The sequence below is a fragment of the Triturus cristatus genome, chromosome 2_1 (genome assembly GCF_964204655.1).
Source record: "Triturus cristatus chromosome 2_1, aTriCri1.1, whole genome shotgun sequence".
NCBI classification, from domain to species: domain Eukaryota; kingdom Metazoa; phylum Chordata; class Amphibia; order Caudata; family Salamandridae; genus Triturus; species Triturus cristatus.
Window position 1 is genome coordinate 827,429,864 of NC_140581.1, and position 23,849 is coordinate 827,453,712.

At 45.6% G+C, this 23,849-nt stretch overlaps 1 protein-coding gene across 3 annotated transcripts in view; it reads right to left on the minus strand.

Moving 5' to 3' along the window:
* ERCC6L2 (ERCC excision repair 6 like 2) overlaps nucleotides 1-23,849 on the minus strand; it is a 1,253,563-nt gene that overhangs the window by 645,732 nt on the left and 583,982 nt on the right. For all 3 annotated transcript variants that reach the window (XM_085632896.1, XM_085632894.1, XM_085632895.1), the window contains one exon: nucleotides 21,217-21,336. In XM_085632896.1, coding sequence (XP_085489022.1) covers nucleotides 21,217-21,336 — 120 coding nt within the window. The remainder of the gene's footprint in view (nucleotides 1-21,216; nucleotides 21,337-23,849) is intronic.

The window sequence follows — 23,849 nt, forward strand, 5'->3', positions numbered from 1 at the left end:
TTCACACACGTTATAGTTAGGAATTAGCATTTAAAAAACCTTGCAAATTCACTGAAAAAACCATAGGTTTCAGACATGTTATAGTTAGCGGAAATTTTACTGATAAAAAACCAATGAAATTCCCCCGTTATAGTTAGTGCAGGCAACTATAACTCACGCGACCGCAATCTTCTGCTGATGCTAATACTGTATTTAGACACTTATTTGCCCATGTCTTCTTCCATACATTTTTAGCTATACATATATTACAAATATTTTTTTTTCATAAAGACACATATGTCATCAGCAGAATATTGCGGTCGCGTGAGTTATAGTTGCCTGCACTAACTATAACGGGGGAATTTCATTGGTTTTTTATCAGTAAAATTTCCGCTAACTATAACATGTCTGAAACCTATGGTTTTTTCAGTGAATATATATATATCCCACACAAAAATCGCCCTGATGCAAGGACGCCTCCAACAACTGAGTGCTTTGCAAACCTTTAATGTGAAACCGGCACATTCAGCTCCGAAAAAGTAAAACAATCCCAACGCGTTTCAGAGCTCGCAGGCTCCTTCTTCAAAGGGTGACAGCTGATTGAACTGAATCTCGCTCGTAGGCACCATTAACTGCACGCAATTTGTACGGCCATTTTGACCTCTCAGGCGAGTTTTCGGATTCAGGCATGCTGGTACCTGTAGTCTTCCTCGAGCATTTTTTAACCCAGTGGGCTCAGTTCATGTTAGTGTCATTTATTATGTTGAATACTCAGCCCCAGTGGGATACGGAATAGAGACTCCGGTTTCCTTTCAATGAACTCTTGCTGTGCCAAAGGTTACCACATTTCACAACCTCTCCAGCCCCATATTTCAGTGAAATAGGGTGTGGCGTCCTCCACGGCCGGACTGCCGCGTATATGTCCCACAAAAGATCGCCCTGATGAAAACTGTCTAGATGTTGGGGACTCTATTGTCCAGTCGAAGGCTAATGGTAGCCAAAACGCGTAGGCCGTCCTAATGTATGCACAATTTGCACAATAGTGTCGAAATAAATTAATTCTGAAACTTACCCTGCTGTGGTGCCGTGACTTTCACTGAGAAACGGAGGAAGCAAGGGAATATATATATATATATATATATATATATATATATATAATCTACTGGTGGTCGCCAGTAGATAGTTATAGTTAAGACTGAGTTCCCATAGGAAATCTGAAAATTCTATTTTGAATAACTTTGGCGCCGGTTGACTTATCTTCGTGAAATTTTCAAAACTAATGGGGCGCTCTGCTCAGCTCCTACCCTGAAAGTCTCGGGGTGATTCGGCAAGCGGGGGCTGAGAAAAAAGGGGGTCCCAAAACACGTTTTCCCCATGCATTTTCCCATAGGACCTTAGGTCGAAGGTACAGCCCGAACGGCTGAACAGAATTACATGAAATTTGGCAAAGAGGTAGTCCTCAGGTCAGACATGTACCTTTTGCATATATGGTGTCAATCTGTTCAGTAGTTCCTGAGAAAATTGCAGTTAAAAGTACATAAATATCTATATGCGCGCACAGTGCGCGCACGGGGCGCGCACCAAATGTCCGCGAGCGTAATTCTGATTGGTGGTTAGATGTCAGTCAACATTCCAATCGGTCGAAATCAGGAAGTGTTGGACGCCATTTTGTGTGTGACAGTGAAAAAGAAAGGTGGAGAACGTGAAAAGGGGGCAGGGTAGAGAGTTCCTGACCCCCTAGCCTTTGTCAGGGGGTCCCTGAAGGACCCCGAAGGGTGAAAAAAACATTTTATTATATTCAGCTAACTATAACTCGCACGACCGCAACCCACTGCTGATGACGTCACATATTACATCACTGTATTCACTAAGATACTGTTAATAAGTCAGTTATACAATTAATTTTACCAAAAAAAACATCCATTTAGACACTTATTTACCCATTTATTCTTCCATTAACCTTTAGATATACATATATAAAAAATATTTATTTTTCAGAAAGACACATATTCACTGGATGATGTCATCAGTGATGTCATGAGTGATGTCACTGACCATGTCATGAGTGATGTAATATGTGACGTCATCAGCAGTGGATTGCGGTCGCGCGAGTTATAGTTAGCTGAACTAACTATAACGGGGGAATTTCAATGGTTTTGTACGAGTGAAATGTCCAGCTAACTATAACATGTGTGAAACCTATGGTTTTTTCAGTGAATTTGCAAGGTTTTTTAAATGCTAATTCCTAACTATAACGTGTGTGAAACCTATGGTTTTTTAAGTGAATATATATATATATATATATATATCAACACACACTCCTGGTGTCAGCGAGTTTCCTTCCAGCTTCCTGAGCCCGGTGGTGCTGTGTGATACAGCGCTTCGCCGCGTGTGGTTGTAAATAGAGTATGGAACGGTTCCTTCAAAACGATAAAAGGAGCCACTGCACTCCAGTGCAGTTGTCATTAATTTATTATTTTGTGTAAATAAACACAAGAAATCATATAATTAAAATGTCTCCTCAAAGATTAAACAACATTACAAATTATGGGGGCGCTAGGTGGCGCACGAGCAGAATGGCCGCACCGATGTGAGGCTCCTGCAGCTTAGCTCGATTCTCCGTTAAATTATCCTACTTAGAGGCAGAGTAACGGTTCAAGGACGGTGGCAATGGTGAGCGCGTACGCTGCTGTGGCTCCGATGTGAATTGGAACCTAATCAGAGCGGATTTGGTCCTGTTATCCTGGGGTGAAATTTTGCCCAGACGGAGGAGTGAGCGGAGGCGGAGCCCTTCCTCGGCTCGCGGCAGTGCGAGAGCCCGGTGCACGAGGCGCCTGGGCCTGGGCGCGCGCACCGAGAGGGCGGATCGGCGTGACTGATCCCGCTTACAGTGACGAGGGGCAGCACTTGCTGGGTCGCTGCTGGCCGTGATCGTGGCGGCGACGGTGCAGGCCCGCCGATAGCAGGAGGAGCTCCGGCCCGCGGCCTGCTTCTGGGACCCTTGAGTGTGGCGGCTGGGAGATCGCTACGTGTCCCCTGGAGCCTGGGGAGCGCCCTGTGTGGAACGTGGACGGCGGAGGCTCCCCCCAGTTTACACTTGGTGAGTGCTGCCCGGGGAGGGGTTGCTGGCTGGTTACCTGACTGCTACTATTCGCAGGTTGACCTCGGAGACGCGGCAGTGGGAGAGAGGCTGACTGTGAGGAAGCGGTGCTGCTCGGGGACCGAGGCTGTAACGTGGCCGATATCTGAGGAGAGCGTGGGAGGCGCCGAGCAGGTCACTGAGGAGCCGAGGGACTGCTGATGCTCCTGGAACTGTACGTTGGCCGGACTGCTTGGGGCGCTGGCTTGCCTTGCTTGCTGATGCAGGGACTGAGGGGCTGGTGTTCCCGGTTTGCGCGCCCGCGGGGATCCTGAGCTGAGCTACCTGCCCGGGGGTATTCTGGTCGGTGCAGGGGGGGACCTGGACCCACCGGAACAATGGAGGATTGAACGGATTGTCGCTGTGTGCTGGGCCGGTGGTTGCTTCGTGGCCCCTGCGACGCTGCTGGGCCCTCCGTGTCGCCCTTGTGCTTCTGGCTTCAGAGGGTGCTGCAGGATCTGGAGGAGGCATTGGGGGCTGTGGGGCCTTCATCTGGGTCGCGCCCTGACTCCCTAGTGCGGCTTCGAAGGTGGACGGACGGACTGGGCGAAAGTGCCATATAGAGGTGGCGCCATGGGCAAGTCGGATGCCAGGCAGCCTAAGCTGACTTTTGTGGCACCTAAGAAGACCATGCGTGCCTCCCAGGATGAGCAGGAGCTGGGCGCTGGAGGGGGTGTCCAGAGTGAGGGGCCCGCGACGGCTGGGGATGTGCAGAGTATACTGCGCGAGGTCCGGCAAGGATTCGCTACTATGGCGGACAAGATGGACGGGATGGCCTCGCGCATTGATGCTATCACACACAAATTAGATGACCATGAGATCTGTCTCAAGGAGGCCGAGAGACGCATTTCGGACAATGAGGACACTGCTACGAGGGCGGCCACGCAGGTCAAACGCATGGAGAAACTGTTGAAAATGGTGGCTGCAAAGAATGAGGATTTGGAGGCGCGCAGTCGGCGCAATAATATTCGCGTCGTAGGTATTCCGGAATCCACCAATACGGGGAGGATGGAAGACTATGTGGAGAAGATGTTGGTGACCTCTGTTGGAGCGGATGCCCTCTCCGGGCAATTCATAGTCGAGCGGGCACATCGCGCACTGGGCCCGCGACCGCCCCCCGGGAGCACGCCTCGCCCCAGCATAGCACGACTCCTGAACTATCGGGACCGGGATGCAGTGTTGCGGATCGCAAGAAGCAAAAGGCAACTGTCATATGACGGCAACGCATTTACTGTTTACCCTGATTTCGCTCCACTGGTTCAAGAGGAGCGTCGTAAGTTTACAGCGGTCAAGTCCAAACTGCGGCAGGCCCAAATAGACTATGCGCTGTTGTATCCGGCACGCCTTCGGGTGACCCACCAGGGTCAGCAGAGGTTCTTCACGTCGCCACAGCAAGTGGAGGATTTTCTTAAGCATCTGCGGCGGACTGGCCGTGGAGTGGACGCTGCCGCTCCCTCGCAGCCTTCCTCCCCATCCGGGGTGGATGCTGGTGCACAGTAACTATAGCAGTGGTTTTTTTTTCTGTTGCTATTTGTTGACTGTTCTGTTTCAGGTGCTTCTTAAGCTGGACTATACTGCGGGCAGCGCGATGACTGTATTGGTTAGCGGGGTGGATGACTGGTGACTGGGTTGATTGCTGCACGCCTGCCTGCTCACTCTAAGTATGATATTTGATGGGCTGGGCACTCTCGGCTCCGCCTGAGGCCGGACCTTACCATCAGCGGTTGGCCGGCGGGGAGGGGAGCGAACGTGTGGCTGCCTAAGCGAACCCCCATGGGTAATCCCCTGCGGTGGCACACCGCATGGCCTGGGCTGTGTGGGTTGATCACTGCTATATTGCATATGTTTTTTGGGGTTGTTGGTTTTAGTTTTTGTTTTTATGCATATTATTTGGGGGGGGCGGAGGGTGGGAGACAAGTGCTGGCAAGTTGGGGCTGCTTCAGTGGGTGGGGGGAGGTTGTTCGGGGGTCCCTAATCAGAATTATTTGTTCTTCCTAGTAGGGGACAGATCGCATTCCATTCTATTGGGCGAAATATTTACTGATGGATCTGAGAATATGGCATTGGTTGCACTATGGTATTGTAAGTGTTTCCGTCTCCTGCGCTATGTGGGGATGGCACGAACCTCGTTGATTATTATTGCATATGTATACATATGTCTGATGGGACTGTGGACAAGCTGAACATCCTTACGTGGAATATTAGGGGATTGGGAGATGCCCGCAAAAAGCGACACATACTAGCCTACCTCGATCGCCATCAGGTGCATATCGCTATGTTACAGGAGACTCATTTCGGCCCCTGGAGCACCAATGCCTTTGCTAGTAGATGGGCGGACCACCGGATTTTTTCCTCTTATTCCTCTTATGCTAGGGGCACTGCTATTCTTATAAAGAAGCGCACACCATTTCAGCTGGCGGGAGCTACTTGGGACGAGCAGGGGAGGTAGTGCATAGTCGGGGGTCGGCTGGGTTCTGACTCCGTCACACTGGCTTGTTGTTATGGCCCTAATGTAGATGCCCCCGACTTTTATTCTGATTTGTGGGCTAAGGTGTTTGCTGTGGGCTCCAATCATGTCATTTGGGGGGGTGATTTTAACGTCGCGTGCGAACCGGGACGTGACAGGTCCCACCCTGCCCCGCATCACTACACCCGGGCTCGAACGACCCTTCAGGGCATACTTAACTCTTATCACTTACTGGATGCTTAGCGCCACTTACACCCACACAAATTGGAGGTACGCATTTTACAGCTCAGGCGGAGTCCTGGACACGATTAGATTATATATTTGTGTCCCGGGGCTTGGGGCCAGCCTTAACGCAGGTGCAACACCTAATCGGCACTTATTCGGATCACGCCCCGGTTAGACTCACCCTATCGTCGGAGGATTACGGCCCTCCGCGCAATAGCTGGAGGCTACGTGCATCTATTTTGCAGGATCCAGTTTGTCAGGATGGGCTGGGGGAGGAGGTGAGTGATTTTTTTGCTCGGAATAAGGGATCAGTTAAGCATGTTGAGACTGTTTGGGAAGCATTCAAGGTCACGCTCAGGGGATATTGCATATCCAAGGGTGCGGGTGTGCTTAAAGCTATTATGGGTACACTAAAGAGGCTGGATGGGGATTTGAAAGCTTTGGAGACCAAATTGGCTGAGTGTCCGGATGGTCCTACCCGGCTTAAGCTTAGAGAGGGGTTCACTGAGTATATGGAGGAGGCGAGACGTGAGGCGCGCTTTAGAGGTAAATACTGGGTGGCTCGGCGGTACGGCGAGGGAGAGCGTCCGGGCAAGGCGTTGGCGGACGAAATTCGGAAGCCACGACACTCCTCTCTGGTGTTGGAACTGGCGGGCCCAGGGGAGGAAGTATACAGGGACACGGCGAGTATCCTCAATGCTTTTGCCACACATTATGACCAACTTTATACCACGCGGCGAGCCGGTGACTTGGACCTAGATAGTTATCTGTCCGATGTGGCGCTCGGATGGTTGAGTGACCGGCAACGGGAGCTTCTCTGCACCCCATTTCAGCTGGATGAGGTGCGGGAGGCCATAATGCAACTACAGTCTGGGAAAGCCACTGGCCACCGGTAGAATTTTACAAAATGTACATAGATCAGATGGCTCCCATACTGCGTGAGGTTTATGAAGACGCCCTGGAGGTAGGGCATCTCCCGCCGTCTATGCGGGAGGCCCTGATCATTTCCTTATTGAAGCCTGGGAAGGCGCCAAATTTGTGCGATTCTTTCCGCCCATTGTCGCTTCTTAACTGTGACGTTAAGCTATTAGCCAAATTAATAGCTAACCGACTCAGCTTATTGATGGAGGCGTTGGTTCTCCCTGATCAATCAGGGTTCGTGCCCGGTCGAGCAACCTCCCATAACTAGCGCACTCTTTTCTCAGTATTGAACAATGTTGCGCCGGAATTGCCTTTGGCGGCGGTGTTTCTGGATGCCACGAAGGCTTTCGACTCCCTGGAGTGGGACTATATGTTTGGGGTGATGGCGCGTATGGGCTTTCCGCCTTTGTTCCTCTCTTGGATCAGGTTTCTGTATTGCATGCCTGTAGCTAAGGTGCTCGTCAATGGTCGCATGTCCCGAGCTTTTTCGGTTACGAGGGGCACCCGCCAGGGCTGCCCTCTTTCTCCTCTGCTTTTTGCGTTGGCGGTTGAGCCTTTAGCGGCTAAACTGCGACAACATCACAAGGATAAGGCGCTGCGTTGCAATATGAGGCACATATTAATCTCCATGTATGCGGACGACATCTCGTTGTATGTTCGTGAGCCGCAAGTCAATTTAAATCCGCTCCTCCGCGAGTTTATCGTGTTTGGGAGGCTTTCAGGGATCCAAATAAATTGGAGTAAATCGTGCGTCTTTCCTTTGACAGCCGCCGCGACACGATTTCCGCTAGACTACCCCTTGGAGTGGTGTGAGGATGAGGTGTGATATCTGGGCGTTACCGGTACGAGCGATAGGGATGTGCTCATGCGCCTCAATTACGGCACGGCATTGACACGGATTGCGGACTATGTGACCCGCTGGATTACCCTCCCGCTCTCGATGGCGGGGCGTGCGTCATTGATTAAAATGGTAATTCTGCCCCAGCTGCTGTATCTCTTCTTAAATATACCTTTCTATCCTGGTACTTATTTTTTAACATTGAGATCTGAATTGATACGCTTGGTGTGGGGGGGTAAGCACTCACGGCTACAGTGGGATGTCCTCGCTCGGTCGTACTCGCAGGGTGGCTTTGGAGTGCCCAACTTTGAATTGTACTATCTCAGTGCGCAGGCGCACTACGCATATTTCTGGATACATCAGCCGCGTTATATGCCGCAAGTCGCTGCGGAGCACTGGTTGGCTCATCCCATCCCGATTGACGGAGCATTGTATGATGTGCATGTTGGCAGGGAGAAGCCGCCGACGACGGTTGCATGCACAGTGGAAGCATGGCGGCGCATCGGTAGCTTACTGGAGGCTCCTATGCTCTACTCTTCATTAGTGCCTCTCACCTATCACCCCAAGATGCCCTTACTTCAGGAAGTGGTGTTTCGAAGGTTTGCGGACCGCGTGCGCCTTAAAACATGGGGGGATCTTTACCAAAATGGTCGCTTTCGAACATTGGAAAACATACTCAGAGACTTGCCTAGCACTCCTCTCGACGCGTTTTTATATGTCCGCCTGCGGCAGGGCGTTCGTTCCCTTACCTCTGACTTCCCAACTGAGCCCCCTGAACTTGCGCCTCTACAATTGATCCTTAAGAGTGCGACGGCGAAGCGCTTAGTCTCGCTTATATATAACACTGTCCACACACAGAGGCAGACGTCGCCCGCTCCGGCTGGGGTGGGGTGCGGAACTGGGGGCCGACCTGACGGACGAACAGTGGGAGTACTGTTCGTCGCATACAGAACAGGTCTCGGCCAGCAGCCGCCTGCGCATTGTGCACTACAAATTCTTGCATAGACTATTACACACCGGTCAGGCTGTGCAGGTACGGACTGCGGACAGCGGACACCTGTGAGCGGTGCAGAGCACCACATGCGGATTTCTTACACTTAGCCTGGGACTGCCCGGGTGTCCATGTTTACTGGAGGAAAGTTTTTGCGGCCTTGGCCTTGATGGTGAATGAGCAGATTGAACCCACGCCCCTGTTGGCAGTATTAGGCTATGTATGTCGCGCTGGCATTATTGCTGGCAAAGAGGCGTGTGGCGTGCCGCTGGGGCAGAGGGCGGGCACCCAAATTTAAGGTGTGGTTGGACGATCTGATATATTGTCAGGAACAGCTTGTCACATATGCGGACCTCTTGCCGGGCGCCTCTAGGCCTAGGGATATTTGGGGGCCTCTGCAGGGTTATCTACTTGCACATCCACAAGGAGGCACTGCTGAGGTGCGAGGTGGTGTACGTGAATCTGAGGAAGGGGTGAGGGAGGGGGGCGATGGGGGTGGGGGATGAACCCCTTGAGATTGCACGGCTTGACCTGTATCAGTGCAGGGTTGAACTGCATAGGGATGTAACCACTGGGATATTTGCTGAATGTCAAGATTGAAATCTGTCGGATATGTTGCTATTTTTATGCCTAAATGACCAAATGCCGACCGTGCCGGGGTAAGGCATGGATGATATGCTGATCTTATGTCCCTGAATGCGATGCCATTGATTGTAATGTTTGGAACGTTATAAATAAAGCTTAAAAAAAACAAACATTACAAATTATACCTAACTAGTTAAAAGCAACATAGTCTAGGACCGGCAGCAAAATGAACTAGCAAGTTCTGTGGTATTAGTCATACATGATTGAGAAAATATTTGTTGTCATTTGTATACTGCTTGTGGAATTATTTAAAATGAATTTTAATTTAATGAATGAGCAAAACATTAGTAGTCATTACAAAATGGCAGCCGTAATCAGCGCACTTACTAGAGTCCTTTTTTCTTTTCCTTTTTTTATTGATTGAATTGAAGAACAAAGTATAAAAAACGGTATTTTGGAACGTGGTTAATGTCGTGACCAAGGTGCGTGAGCACATCGAAATGCGTTGGCGTTTGTGCTACTGCCTTATTGAAAATAAATGAATCACTACTGCACCGGAGTGCTGTGGCTCCTCTTATTGTTTTGAAGGAACCGTTATATTATATATATATATATATATATATATATATATATATATATATATATATATATATATATATATATATATATATATATATTTAATTGAGATATAGTGGATATGCTTATGAAAATCTGCACATCAATGGTGTCTCCTTATTATTATCACACGTTGACTCAGGGAACATCAAGTCAAAATATTAGGTGCAACATTGGTGTCTAATGCTCATCCACCTAGAGCATCCAATCCTAAATACATAAATTGTGATATAGGTTATAATCAAGGCAATGACACCTGAGAACAAAATATAATTGTTACTTTCATCCTCTAATGTATTTTTAAGTATGCTTATGGTCTAAAATATATAACCAACAATGTCTGGTTTCAACATAGTCGGCAGCCTTTATATCTGATCACTGGGTGCATCATCACCACTTTTTCTTCCTTTTTGGTGTTGCTTAGAAACAAATGAAAAGAATACTGGGGTGTTTTTAGTCTTGTTTGGACATTTGTTGGCCTTACATGGTGGTCACGTTTTATGTTGAAACCAGAGATTATTGGTTATATATTTTAGACCATAAGCATACTTAAAAATTAATACAACAAACATGGAGATGTTGGTTTTTTATATATATACATGATGTATATTTATGGTGGTTACACATTGAAGTTAGAGATCACCACCTCAATGGAAAAATATTGTTATGTCTGTTTCTAGGAATTGTCTTTGTCTTTGTGTGTATATAAATGTGGTATATGTTCCAATATATGTATTTTATATGTTATTTACAGCCTTGAGGAAGCCCTTTTGGGGCGAAACGCGCGTCCGCTGTTGTCTTTGGATAAAGAAAAACAATAAATTGGAATGATATACAGCTGCATTTGCCGTCCAGTGATTTTGAATCATCTATGTTTGTTTCAATACATTAGAGGATGAAAGTAACAGTTATATGTTGTGCTCTGGTGTCATATATATATGTGTGATCAAGGCTGTGTGTCAACAGCCGAAACGTTATGCTGACCGTGGAGAAATAAATTAAGCACGTCAAACTTGCTTGGCACTTTGTGGTCTGTACCTGTTAACCAAGGAAGAAGACAGGACTGTTGAAAGTTATATATATATATATATATATTTACACACACACACACACACGTGTATATATATATAGTACACTTATCTGCAAAATAAAGTCTGCAAAGTACAAAATGGAACACTCCAGATGTACTCACATGATATGTAACAAGTATCCTGATGTACTTACCTGCGATGTAACACCCCTGTGAAGTAATGTTGACATATCTATTTTACATATTTACCTCAAACGCTAGGGAGGGTTTATGACTCACCATTGCCTAATAGGTTTACTGACCAAGTGAATAATCTTAGCAACCCTTATCAAATCTCTAAATCTGAAACTATACTTGGAATGTTCATGGGTTGGCTAGTTTAATAGAAACTGGCGCATTTTTAATATTCTCGCAACGTCAATAAATGATATTGTGGCAGGAAGCCTGGTTATTCCATGATATTGAAATTTCAAAATACTCTCCCTGTAATAAACTTCCTCCAACAGAACATGACTTAAGATCATCAAAGCATAACCATATTTACGTCTGCAGAAATTGAAAAAACATCCATTAAGTTGTATATGTCTTGTCAGTGGGAAATAAGCAGTCCTGTTGGGGAAACAGCCTTTATAACACCACAATTATTTCACAGTGCCTATACCACACACACGTGTATTTATATATATATTACCTACTGGTGATAGCCAGTAGGTAATTATAGTTAGGACCAAAGTTTCCACAGGAAAAGGTTTTTTTGTTTTTCCAATAACTTTGGCGCCACTTGACGAATCTTCATGAAATTTTCAAAAAACTTCCCTGTTTCGGTTTAGCTGCTGTGTTGAGAGTTTCAGGTGATTCGTCAAGCGAGGGCTGAGAAAAAAGGGGGGGTCGCAAAACGCATTTCCCCCATGTTATATCTAAGGGGATTTTTCATTTTTTGAACACACAGCCCTAACTGCTTAACAGAATTGCGCCAAATTTGACAGTAAGGTAGATGTTGGTCCAGAAACCGTGCATTTTGTGATTTGGTGTAAATCCGTTCAGTAGTTTCAGAGATATTTAGGTTTAAAAAATATAGATACCTGGGGATGCGAGTGAACTCGCTTATCCGACTGAAATTTGATTGGCTGCCAACACTTGAACCAGGAAGTTTTGGCAGCCATCTTGGGACTTAGCTTGAAGCCAAGTCTCGCAAAAAAAGAAAAATAAAATAAAAGGGGCAGTGTAAGAATACACTGAACCCCAGATGTGGTGGGGGAGGGTCCCACAGGGACCCTCGCCGGGGATTAAAAGCATTTTCTTAATTGAATTTTGCTGCGAATTTACAGGTGGATCCATGGAAAAAAGTTTAAAAAAAGATTCCTGTGCGTCTTTTTCCTGAAGCCACCAAGTGGGCCAAATCCAGTGGGCCAGTGTTTTACAATAATGAAGGGGGGCCCATGTAGAACCCCCTGCACCATGAGGACTGCCTCCTACCGGGGGCAAACATAATTAAACTGATGCGGGGGGCCCGCATTCCCCCACCATGGACCGCCACGTCCCCGGCGACATTTGTTAAATTAGAGCGGGGAAGGCCCGTAAGGCCTCCCCCACAGCCCCGTGGACCGCCACCTCCCTTGGGATCTATGTAAGAATGCGGGGAAGCCGTGTGGAACCTTCCCCGCAGCCCCAGGGGCCGTCACCTCCCGGGGCTTTAAATTTAAATAATACAGGGTGGGCCGTGCAGAACCCCCTGCAGTCTGGGAACCACCACATCCACGGGACTTTAACTAAAATTAAAAGGGGTGTGTGTAAACTCCCCTCAATCCCGTGGACCTCCATCTCCCCGGGGCAATTAGCAATGAAATGTGGGGAGCCTGCGTGGCCCACCACAGCCCTGGGGAAAGCCACCTCCCCGGGGCTTAAAAAAAAATATAATGGATGGGGGTCCGTTACGGACCCCTGGCCCCAGGGACCACACTTCCCAGCAGCCCCTCTTCAGGAGCCAAAGATGGCCCTGGGCACCACCACCCCCAAAGGCCAGCTCCTGCTATGTCCTGGGGTGCCCACCCCAGGTCATGGATGTTTGCTGTGGCTTGGCAGGAGCTTTACCGCTCCCACCAAGCCATAGCAAACATTCAGCAAGCGAGAGAACTGAAAATGCTCATGCTTGCTGAAAGCGAGCACAACTGATTTGACAGAGAGGGAGCTGCATGTTAGCAGCTCCTTCTGTGCCAAAGAAATTCCAGCTCCCACAGGAGTCAGGGAGCATGGGGGCTCCCCCAGCTGTCCCCAATACTTAAATGTGTGTGTCAAGGTGGGACCAGGGCTCTCACACTAGAGGCCAGGCCCCGGGGAAATGAGGTACTCTGGGCAGAAATCGGTCTGGAAAGGGGGGTCACGCTGGCCCCCTCCCTGAATGAATAGGAAATTTAAAAGACAGGCCCCCCATTCTTCACCACGGTGCAAACGTGCCTCCTGGCGCACTGCTGGTTGGGGCATGAAGTCTCCTTAGGTCTAGAGGGTCCTTGGGGGCCAACAATCCGCTGAGAGGTCTTCATAGGCCATACCCCCTTTCTCCAACATTCTGCAAACGCGCCTCCTGGTGCAATACTGGTTGAGGGATGAAGTCCTCTTGGCTGCTGAGGGTCGTTGGGGGCCTACTACCCGTCCTGTTCCCTCCAGTAAGTTACACAGAGTGCAATTGGTGTGAGGACTTTGGATGTCATGCCCCCTTTCTCTACCACTCTGCAAACGCATCTCCTGGCGTAATACTGGTTGGGCGATGAAGTCCTTTTGGATGCTGGGGGACCTTGGGGGCCAAGTAGCCCTCCTGTTACCTGCAGTAAGTCACTTACAGCGGGATTTCTGAGACCTGGTCAGAGGCCCCTCCCCCTTTCTCCACCACTCTGCAAACGCAACTACCAGTTAAAAAAATCTAGAAATTCCCCTAAAAAACCAAAGGTTACAAAGGGTGTTATAGTTAGGAAATAGATTTTGAAAAACCTTAGAAATTCACTGAAAAAAAAAGGTTACATGGACATTATAGTTAGGAAATAGAATTTGAAGAAAACTGAAAATGCACTGCAAAAATAAAGGTTACAAGGACGTTATAGGTTGGCTCAGATTTCCCTCGTACAAAATCAGTGAAATTCAGCAGTTATATAACTATAACTTACGCCCCCACAATGCACTCCTTAAGACCTCACATGTTGCATCACTCATAACATGGTCAGTGACATCAGCCTTTGTCACTCCACCAATTTTCCTTTGCTCTGGGAACTCGGATGGTCACCAGTTATTATCTAATGAATGTCTAGAGATGAGGTAGTCGAAGAGGAGCAACAGCACAATTTGTGACATCCCCATAGATGTATCATGTATTTGAACCTGTAGTATTGTAAGACCGAGTTGTTTATAATGTCACTCAGAAAACTGAGGTGAAAAACATTCCCGTAATTCAGTTACCCATCTATAATTGTATGTTTTGTATCCCCTGCTCCTCCAAATCATCTACCCCTGACTTCAACTAATGCACAGGGGCAGAGGATAATGCCCTCTCCTGCCTGACACGAATGTGAAAAATAAATAGCTTACCTGCGATCCTTAACCAAAACCACTACCTTCCCTGCCTTCCTTTCCCCTCCTGTAGCTATGCTTTCTGCTTACAGTCAAAGCAGGCAAGCAGAGCTGTGCTGACAGGCTCTTACAGAATCCTGTCATCGGGCCTGGAAAGCCTCCTTGACATCACAATAGTCGATAAACAGTTTTGTAAACAACTGTTTGGATGAAGTTAGCTATCCTCTCAGAACACGGGACCAAGTTTGAGGTCCCTAGCAATGGCAGGCTTACAGAAAACTAAAAGTTAAGAATGGCCTTGAACAGGACTGCATTTTACCTCTTGCCCTTTGAATGCACATTTTGCATTTTTAGGTAATATCTGCCACAATTAAGTCAAACATTTCCTTTTCTATTAAAATAGGGGAAAGACACCTAGGTAGCCTCTTGTATGCATATTGTCTTTGCTACACCTCACTGCACTGAGGCTTATGAGAAAGAATGTCGCTTTGCAAGATTACTATCAACTCAACAAACTAATAACATTGAAAAAACCTCAAAGTTTTAATTTTTGGTTAAAAAAAGATAAAATGGATGTGGTGTGTGAGGATGTGGGTGTACTATATGATATGGCATTGGGGTCACTCACAGATACCATTTTGGGTCCAGTCAATATGTTTACTTAACCTCAGCTCAACCTAGGGTAGCTGTGGCTGCAGGCAGTAAGGCTTGGCAAAGGAACTTAGGGTCTAATTTAGGGGTCTCTCGACGTCCCCTGAGTTGCAATTGTCAAACAGCTGATAATATACTACTGACCTTGCTGCACAGCAGGTGAGGGAACCTCTATGGAGGAGCTGGTGTTCCTTGAGTGCGATGAATCCGGACTCTGAATGCACTCCAGGTCCGACAGACACGGGTGCAAGTTTTTACTATCTCGGATTTGTCTCTTGTTGTGCCAGGTGACTGGTTGCGGCAAAACGCCTGTGGTGGCTACCAACTTGTTGGTTTGTGCTTGTCCAGCTATTGTAGTCCTGAAGCTGATTCCAGGGAATACGCCGACTAATCCTTTGAGTCATTGCTGCAGGTGAAGGCGTGAAATCAACTTTTCCCCTTGTCAGAAGTCGCAGGCACAGTCCCAGTCTCTTTAGACCAAAAGTGCAGCAGGTGTAGTCCTCTCGATGGTGCAGCCTTCCGTTGCGTGGGTCAAGGGCAGCAGCGCAGTTTTCTTCAGTCCTCTCTTTTTCTCCAGTGCTTACTGAGGTGGAAGGGTGCCAGGGGTGCCATATTTATCCTTGTAAAAAACCACGAGGGGACCACGGTCACTACCCAATGGGCTACTGGGTCCCCTCCTACCTAGTGATGAGTTTCCTGTGATGTGTGGCATCTAGTTATTCCTGAGTGCCCGATTTTTGCACCTTTTCAAAATGGCATGACTCTTCCTCGGTCGTCAGGAGCAGGGTAGGCCACTCTAGAGGATTGGTTAGCAGTGAGCTACACACTCACTGGAAAACCGGTTTGCGCCTAGGTTTCCCTTCTTTGGCTCGGTTTCTTAATTGTCTGTAGGAACAAAAGGCATCCTTCTCAGGAATGTTGTCACAAGGCGGCTTCATCTATCAAGCACACCTTTTGGGCTAACATCTGAAGTGACCTTCCTCGTAGAAGAGGTAACACCTCGCTCTGTGGCAACTGCCTTTGTTCCCGGGCCTGGGAGTCGTTCACACGTCTCCCCATGTAGTCAGAAATCTGTCTGTGTGTCAGGGACTTTTTGAGGCCACTGGACGAGGTGTAGTGCAGAGGGGCAACTTTTTAAAAGTTGCTTAGCTTTATTAGTGACTTTAAATCTGGCCTGGGCATCAGGTTGGATTTAATGCCATGATTAACTTGATACTTTACTCCACCTTGTTAGGTAGTCCCATTCAGAAGTTAGCCAGGATGGGATGCCAGCCAGTAACACTGTGTTAGCCAATGGAGCTATTAACCTTTTCACAGCAAACCCACAATTTGTAAGTGTTGCTGCTAAGATATATTGAAAACCATATGTCATACCTAATAATAAATAGCTCCCTGCCACAGGGCTCCATAGGCCTTCCTTAGGGGAGACTTACATATATCCTTAAGGGAATTGGTGGCTTTGCGAGTAGGTGTAGTGGCAAGGTCGAACTAGCAGAGTAAAACACTGCCCTTTCAGTCTGCAGTGGCAGGCTGGAGTTTATTTTGCCTCTGTCACATACAGGGTGGCACAAACAGTGATGCAGCCCTGGGTGAACACTCTGCCTTACATGCCCTTGGTACCTGGGGTACCATAAACTAGGGACTTATAAGTAAGTCAGTACTTGTCAATTGTGTGTATCCAATTTAACATACTTTGGTATAGGGTTAGAACAGTGGCACTGAGGGCAGGATAGCAGGACTCAGTGCGCTCCCAGAAAAACAACCAGTATCTGATAGTCGAAATGGGGTCAAGAAGTGTGTGGTTGGGGGGGCAGGGGGTGTTACCTGCAAAAATCCTGTTTCCTTACATGGTGGCTATTGGGATGAAGTTCAAAACTGCTGATCAGTTCTAGTACTTTGGCATGTTGGTTACCAGGTATCTAGCTCAGGATTTACATTAGAAAAAAAATAAAAGCTAAAGCCATCAGCGTCATTACTAGTCTAGCTAATATAAAGGTTATTTCACTCTCCCATAAATTATAGCAACTTGTGCGAAGATCTGGCTCTGATATTGAAGGAAAGATTCTCAAAACACCAATTGGTATCTCTAGTTTAACGATGTTTCAGGTAACTAAGCTTGAGCTGGGGATCTGTTCTAGGCCTGTTGGCTAAATCCAGGGCCATACATTTTCTCAAAGGAACATTTTAAGCCAAAACTGAAAAACTATCCTCTTGTCGATCTAACATCACAGATATTGAATATTATTTGCATCCCTCCAATTGCAGTATCATGTCAAGATTAGTAGTCTTTCTTAAGGAAATTTCCACAACTGGCCTGCATCCAATTAAAACAATGGAAAAGGTCATGCTTTGTTTATTAACAAATATTTGGGTGTCCTGATAATTTTATTTAGTGAATTACTTTAATCTGTTGATGCACCATGCTATTTTTAAAAAGAAGGTGAAATCTGGATGGTATATCAAAGGATTAATGGAATTGATAAAGGACACTGGAAGACATTGTTTGTGCACAAGGTGCTGTGAATTTATTAAGCTGCATGTGCTTCTCAACTGTCTTCTTTTTCTCTGTGCTAAAAGACTTCATGTTTGCCCTCAGTTTTTACAAATATTATGTTAGCGTGCATTGTGATGCTGTAACCCTTCTTAGTGAAATGAAGTTTTTAAAAGTTGCAATTAGTCCAGAAATGATCGTTTGATATTGAAATAATTAATTTTTATTTTAAAGTATACTCTTGTTGTTTTTATGAATTTTATATAGGCCTTTTAATACAGTCTTTTTCACACCAGTGTTGAGCCTTTTCTTGGCTATTTGGGGTAGTTCACGTTTAGGCCTCCATAATGTTTTTTCCACATAAGATATCCATGCCAAATTTGTGCCCTTTTTTCCCCCAGCGTCACTGGGATTGTAGAGATACCATGGGTTTGTGGATTCCCTTGGAGGGAAAAGTGAAAACAGACAAACTATAGCTAAATCATGTTTTTTGAGGTAGAAAAAAACCAGCAATTTGTGATAACTTTTTCACCTATAATTTTTTGTCACTATGGCCGATTTAAAAATGGAATACATGGTTTACCACTTGTGTGGCTGAGCTTAGCACCTGCAACGCAATGAGCCCCAAAAGGAGGCCAGGCGGTATCATATTTTACCTAGCAGAATCCATAGTTTTTTTCCAACGTCATGTTGCTGCGGATTTTGGTTCCTAGATCAGTCGCAATCCAGGAAAACCTAACCTACCCAGACATTTTTGAAAACTAGACACCCTGGCGTGTGACGTCTGAGATTCTAACAAGGTGTTTTAACCTAAAAGCACTTGCAAACCTCAACTTTGTCTAAAAACACACATTTTCCTCACATTTCTGTGAATGAATGTGCTGGGGTCTGTGAGGAGCTACAAATTTTCTTCCACCCAGTATTTCCCCAAGTCGCCCTATAGAAATTGTACCTCACCTTGCCCCCGCCACAGGAAAGAGCACAAAACGCAACATGGATCGACCAACTTTTTCCACTGAAAAACAACTCTTTTGATGCAATTTGGTTAGCTGTCGATTTTGGGCCCTATCTCTGCCAGCATCTAGGGAGCCTAATCAAGTCTGTAATTTTTTTTTTAAAAACTAGAGACTCCCAGGAGAGTCCCAGGGTGGCGTAACATGCAGGGCTCTCACCAGGTTTTCTTACCTAGAAGCCCCTGCAAACCTCAAACCTTGGCTAAAAAAAACACACACTTGTATTAAGTTTCTATAATTGAAAGTTTTGGAATCTGAGGGAAGCCACAAATTTCATGCCACCCATCATTCCCCCAAGCCTTCCGATAACAACAGTACCTCAGTTTTGTGAGTGGGCCAAGAGACTGTGACGCTAAAGGCCCTTAACCGCTATGTGGACAGATCAGTGATAGGTGTAGCTATGGTATTTGGGGCCATGTCCCTAGGAATTTTGAGGATCCCTTTGGATTCCGGAAGTTAATGTCACAGAACTGTAACAACACTGTGGATAAGAAAAACACATGGGAGCCATTTTAGGTACACCACTCTCTAATCCCCTGGGTGTCTGTTTTTCACAAATATCTGTAGTTGCTAGGTATCCTTGGGAGGCAGCCAAGCCCAGGACACGTTAACACAACTACCATTGTTGCCAAATCAGGTGAGTTTTTTGACAGGAAATGTTGATGTCTCCCAATACGACCCACCCATACAAGAAGTGTAGTGTTTTTTATCAGAATAAGTGTAGGAACGCTGGGTCATAGGAATTTTGTGGATCCATGTGTATTCAGGAAGTTTACATCACCGAAATGCAAGAAAAATGTCTGATTTTAGACAGAGTTTGAGGTATGTATAGTGCTCATGATCATGGTATCCATGCAAGGCATACCATCTTGTACTCCCTGCGATGTTTAGTTTTCAGAAATGTCTGGGTCTGGTACCCCAGCTGGTGGCCTACCCAAGTACAAAAAGTGCAGCCATTTAGCATGGCAACTGGGATGATATTGGGATTTAGTCCTACTCTTGTGGCCCATATGTAAAAACAACACCCAAAAGAAGCAAAATGTCCCCTCGCTTGCCATGGGGGTGTGGATGTTTTAGTCCGCAGGAGAGGAGAAAGACCGTTGACGTTTTAGGGTGAGGGATGAGACTGACTGAAGGATGGACATAACCATACCGCTTTATTTTATTTAAAAAGCTATATATTCTTGCCATCCAGAGGGTTTCTGCTCCGGAGAGCAAATTGGGGAAGAACCCTCTCTGCACCCTCCCCCCCACCCCCCTGGGGAAGCCAAAAAACTGGTTTGCCCCTTTTGGGGTGGGGTGGGGAATGGACCACGGCCAGAGTGTGACACCCACACCCGTTTCTTTTGCCCCAAATGCTAAATTTGTGGTGTCTAGTAGTATTTCTATGCCCTGCAGGGCAGATTTGGGGCTATCTCCCCAATTAGGACAAACCTCCCATCTGCCCCCAGGGGGGCAGAAAGACTCCATACTGACCCTTCTACGGTGGGGTTATGGCTCAATGCCAGGATAGGCAGCGTCATCATTTTATTTGTTTCTGAGACATTTTGAAATCCCTTGTGTCTAGTGGACTTTATACCCTCCAGGGGGAAATTGGGCATACACCCCCTCTCTGCCGAGAGAGAGACTGCTTAAACAGTAGCCACCTACCTGTGTAATGCTCAGAATTACCAGGACTGCAAAGATACAAGGATAAGGTGAGGTGTAAGGAACATAGACCTAAGTTACACCTTGTGCATTTAAATTACACTTAGATGTTTAAAGAGCTTTGCAATTCAGACCTTGGAATCAAAAAGTAAACTTATTAATGTAGATTTTCTACAGCATACACTTTCACCACTACACAGTAACTCTGGTTACTATGATGGGCTCAGTGGCAGAAAGGTATGGGAAGCCATCTCTTGTCATGCTCTGTAATTTTAGCAGGGAGGTACAAGGGGAAAACGGTCTGCTGCACTAAACTGTTTAGCTGTCATAAGCAGTCCGATTTGCAAAATCAGGGGGTTTGTGGCTAATAAAAAGCTATTCTTTATGCACTAAACCCATTTTAGAATTTTCTGAAGTTTTAAAGACTCCTAAAAAAGGTTTAGACATTAATACCAAGTCGAAGATTGGAAGGAGCATGCCATGGGATTCCCTTCCAATTTACAGTTCAGTATCCTGTGTATCAATCAATGTGACCGAAATTCCGGTCATAAACCATTGATAAGTTACCAACTCACAGATTGTGGTGAAAACTGATTCCAAGGGGGAAGGAGTTCCTTTTAGACCTCCTTCTCTTTGGGAGTCGAACTGGCAGCTCCCCGCATAGAAGGGAGTAGTCTAGAGGACCACTAGCAACTCTCAATGACGTTTTTCACAATTGAGTACTTTTTGTTTTTTTAAAACCTTTACAGACTGCTTTAAAACAAACAATTTTGTAATATTTTCACAATGATGGTGGTCTGCTATCCCTGTGAAGGTACCCAATCGGAGGGAGTTCCAAATTTGTACCTACCTAATCAACATTAGTTTAGCAGGTCGTTCTGCGACTCACTGCGAATCTCTAGTTTGCAAACTGACCTATTAGTAAATAGATCAGTTAAAAAAATACTGGTCACAAAAAGTAGAGTTGCAATTTGTGACCACTTTTATTTTTACCACTATCTTACTTCATCTGGTTCAAAGTCACTTAGTGTAGCACATAATTACATCACAATTATATCATACATACCTTCATTTTTCCACTGTACACTGGATCGGAGATTGTTTCAAATGCTGCATCTTTGCTCTGCTTCACAAACTCTGGAAACTTGGCAAATACTTCAGTGCAGACCCTTTTGATAAGCACGTCCTAAAATGGTTAAAGATGCGTTTTAAGATTTTTTAAATATTGAAATTCTCCACTAAAGTGCCAAGACACATAAGATAGATTAACTAATAAGGTTCAAATGTGATTTGTTACATTTAGTGGCAAACTTAAATACACTACAGAGGACAGCATACTGTTAAGTGTGAAGTATACCAGGTAAGACAATTTAACATTAGAACATAATGATTATGAATTAATCAACTCCAAACATAAAAAAAGCAAATGCCTTGTTAACAATTAACAAGAAAATCAGATCAAGTATAAGTCCAGTTGCTCTAATGTTGTGCGGAGAATTTGAAGTTTGTGCCACTAAATGTGGCTCATAGAGAGGTGGAGGTTCAAAGGTGATCAATTAATGGTTAAATGCAAAGAGTCATGGCTTACAGAAGAGACAATCGGTATTCAGAAACCAAATTATTCTGTGACCATCTTTTCGCCTTTTTGTCCAAGGATTAAGCCATTTCATCATCAACCATATTTAGATTGTGACTGCTTCCGTAATTTGTTTTTATTGAAGGACAAAAAAGCCTTCATCCACACACTGTGTTATTTTTTTTATAAAATCATTATAAATGAGCCAAAATTCCTGACACTTTTCTCAGCATTAAGTACTTAGGCAGACTCGAGATATGTGCAGGGCTTTTTGGATAGGAAAATCTTGCATGATCAACACAAGTCAGAATTCCCCGAATTTTCTATTAGGTACTTTAAAAAAATGTATGGCTTGGCTAGATTTTAGTCCCTGACTAAACTGCATGACTGGGATCCAAGATCACTCAATATGGCTGCTGTTTGGTCTACCTACACATGTGGATTACTGCATTGATTATACACAGCATTGAAATACAGAATGCTCCGAACAGTCCTAGTTGATATTTGATTTTCATATCGTATGCAAGGTAGGATTGTCAAATGAAATATGCATTTTTTGCCTAATAAATAGTGGAGTGGCATAGAGTGAAATAGCATAGAGTGTAGTGGTGTAAACTGGAGTGGAGTAGAGATTAGCGGAATACAGTGGATTTGGGTACAGAGGAGTAGCGGATAATGTAACAGTGTAGAGTGGAGTGGAGTCATGTAGAGTGGAATAGCATATACTGGAGTTCATTCCCCAATCAGTAGTGCGCCAGAAGGCACGTTTGCAAAGTGGTGGCGAAAGGGGGTGTAGCCTCCCAAGACCTCTCAGCAATCCCACTGTGTGGGACATACTGCAGGTAACAGGAGGGCTTTTTCACCCCTAAGGACCCTCCAGAACTAAGGGGACTTCATCCCCCACCACAAGTGCGACAGGAGGCATGTTTGCAAAGTGGCGGCAAAAGGGGCGAGGCCTCTGGCGACTTGCCAGTCCCCCCTTTTTTTATGATTAGGGGATGGGGGGGTGCGTGGCCCCCCTTTCCTGGGCTGATGTCAGCCCCGGGGACCCCATCTCTCATGGCCCGGCCTTTTTTTTTACTATTTGTTTTAATTATCAAAGGGTGGGGGCCGAAGCGGAGCACTATAATACACAGAATCCCTCTTGACCTATATTTCTTTATATCCAAAATAATGTGGGCTCACATATACCAAACAAAGAACACCCCTATATCAAACTGGTCGTTGTGTCAGTTTATAAATTTATTTATTTTTTCATTTTAGCATGTAAATGCAATTTTTTTCAATTTTTCCAAATGTAAAAGAGAAAACATCCCAAAATTATTCTATTTATACATAATCCACATTTTACACCAATATGATGATTTGTACATATATATACACATTTAGAGAACCAAGACTATGGTCAGGATCATTCTACATAAATGAACATACAGAATCAAAAAAGACAGTAGTCAAAAATTCCAATGAATTATCTACAAAAATTTTCAACAAACTCCCCATACCAATTATACCTCTACACTCTCCACATTCGTTTCACTGACATCCATCACATACATCCTACACACCCCAGAACTGGGCCACAGGTACAGGCTAGCAGGGGTGAGAAACTCAACCCTCTGATGTAGTGCTGAGCGCTGAGGTGTGTCATACACACTGGTCGACGCACGTTTCGATGGCTTAATCCTCTTTTAGTACCATCTTCTTCAAGACCTGTTACTTGATAATTCGGTAACGGGCAGGTCGGTGGGGGATAATATTTCTATAAAGATAAAAAATGTTTGTTTAGTTGGGTGAGTGGTGGGGTATTAATTCCTTCGAGACCCACGGGAGACATATTACATCATCTCCAGAAAGAACGAACTAAGATTTATATTCCCGCTATGCAAGTAGCAGGTATGCCACTTGGCAGTGTTCTACGCCCAAAAGGATAGACCCACATCCGTGAAAAAGCATCAAGAAAGGCAGAAAAAGAAAAATAATTTGTGATTACTAAAAAATCAGATAGTTGGAAATCATAGATCCACAGGATAGCCCGATGTTATGCCTGGAAGGTTTTATTATTTTGACCTGACTTCATTTCTTCCTATATTTACCCAACACACACCAATGTAAGTAGTGAT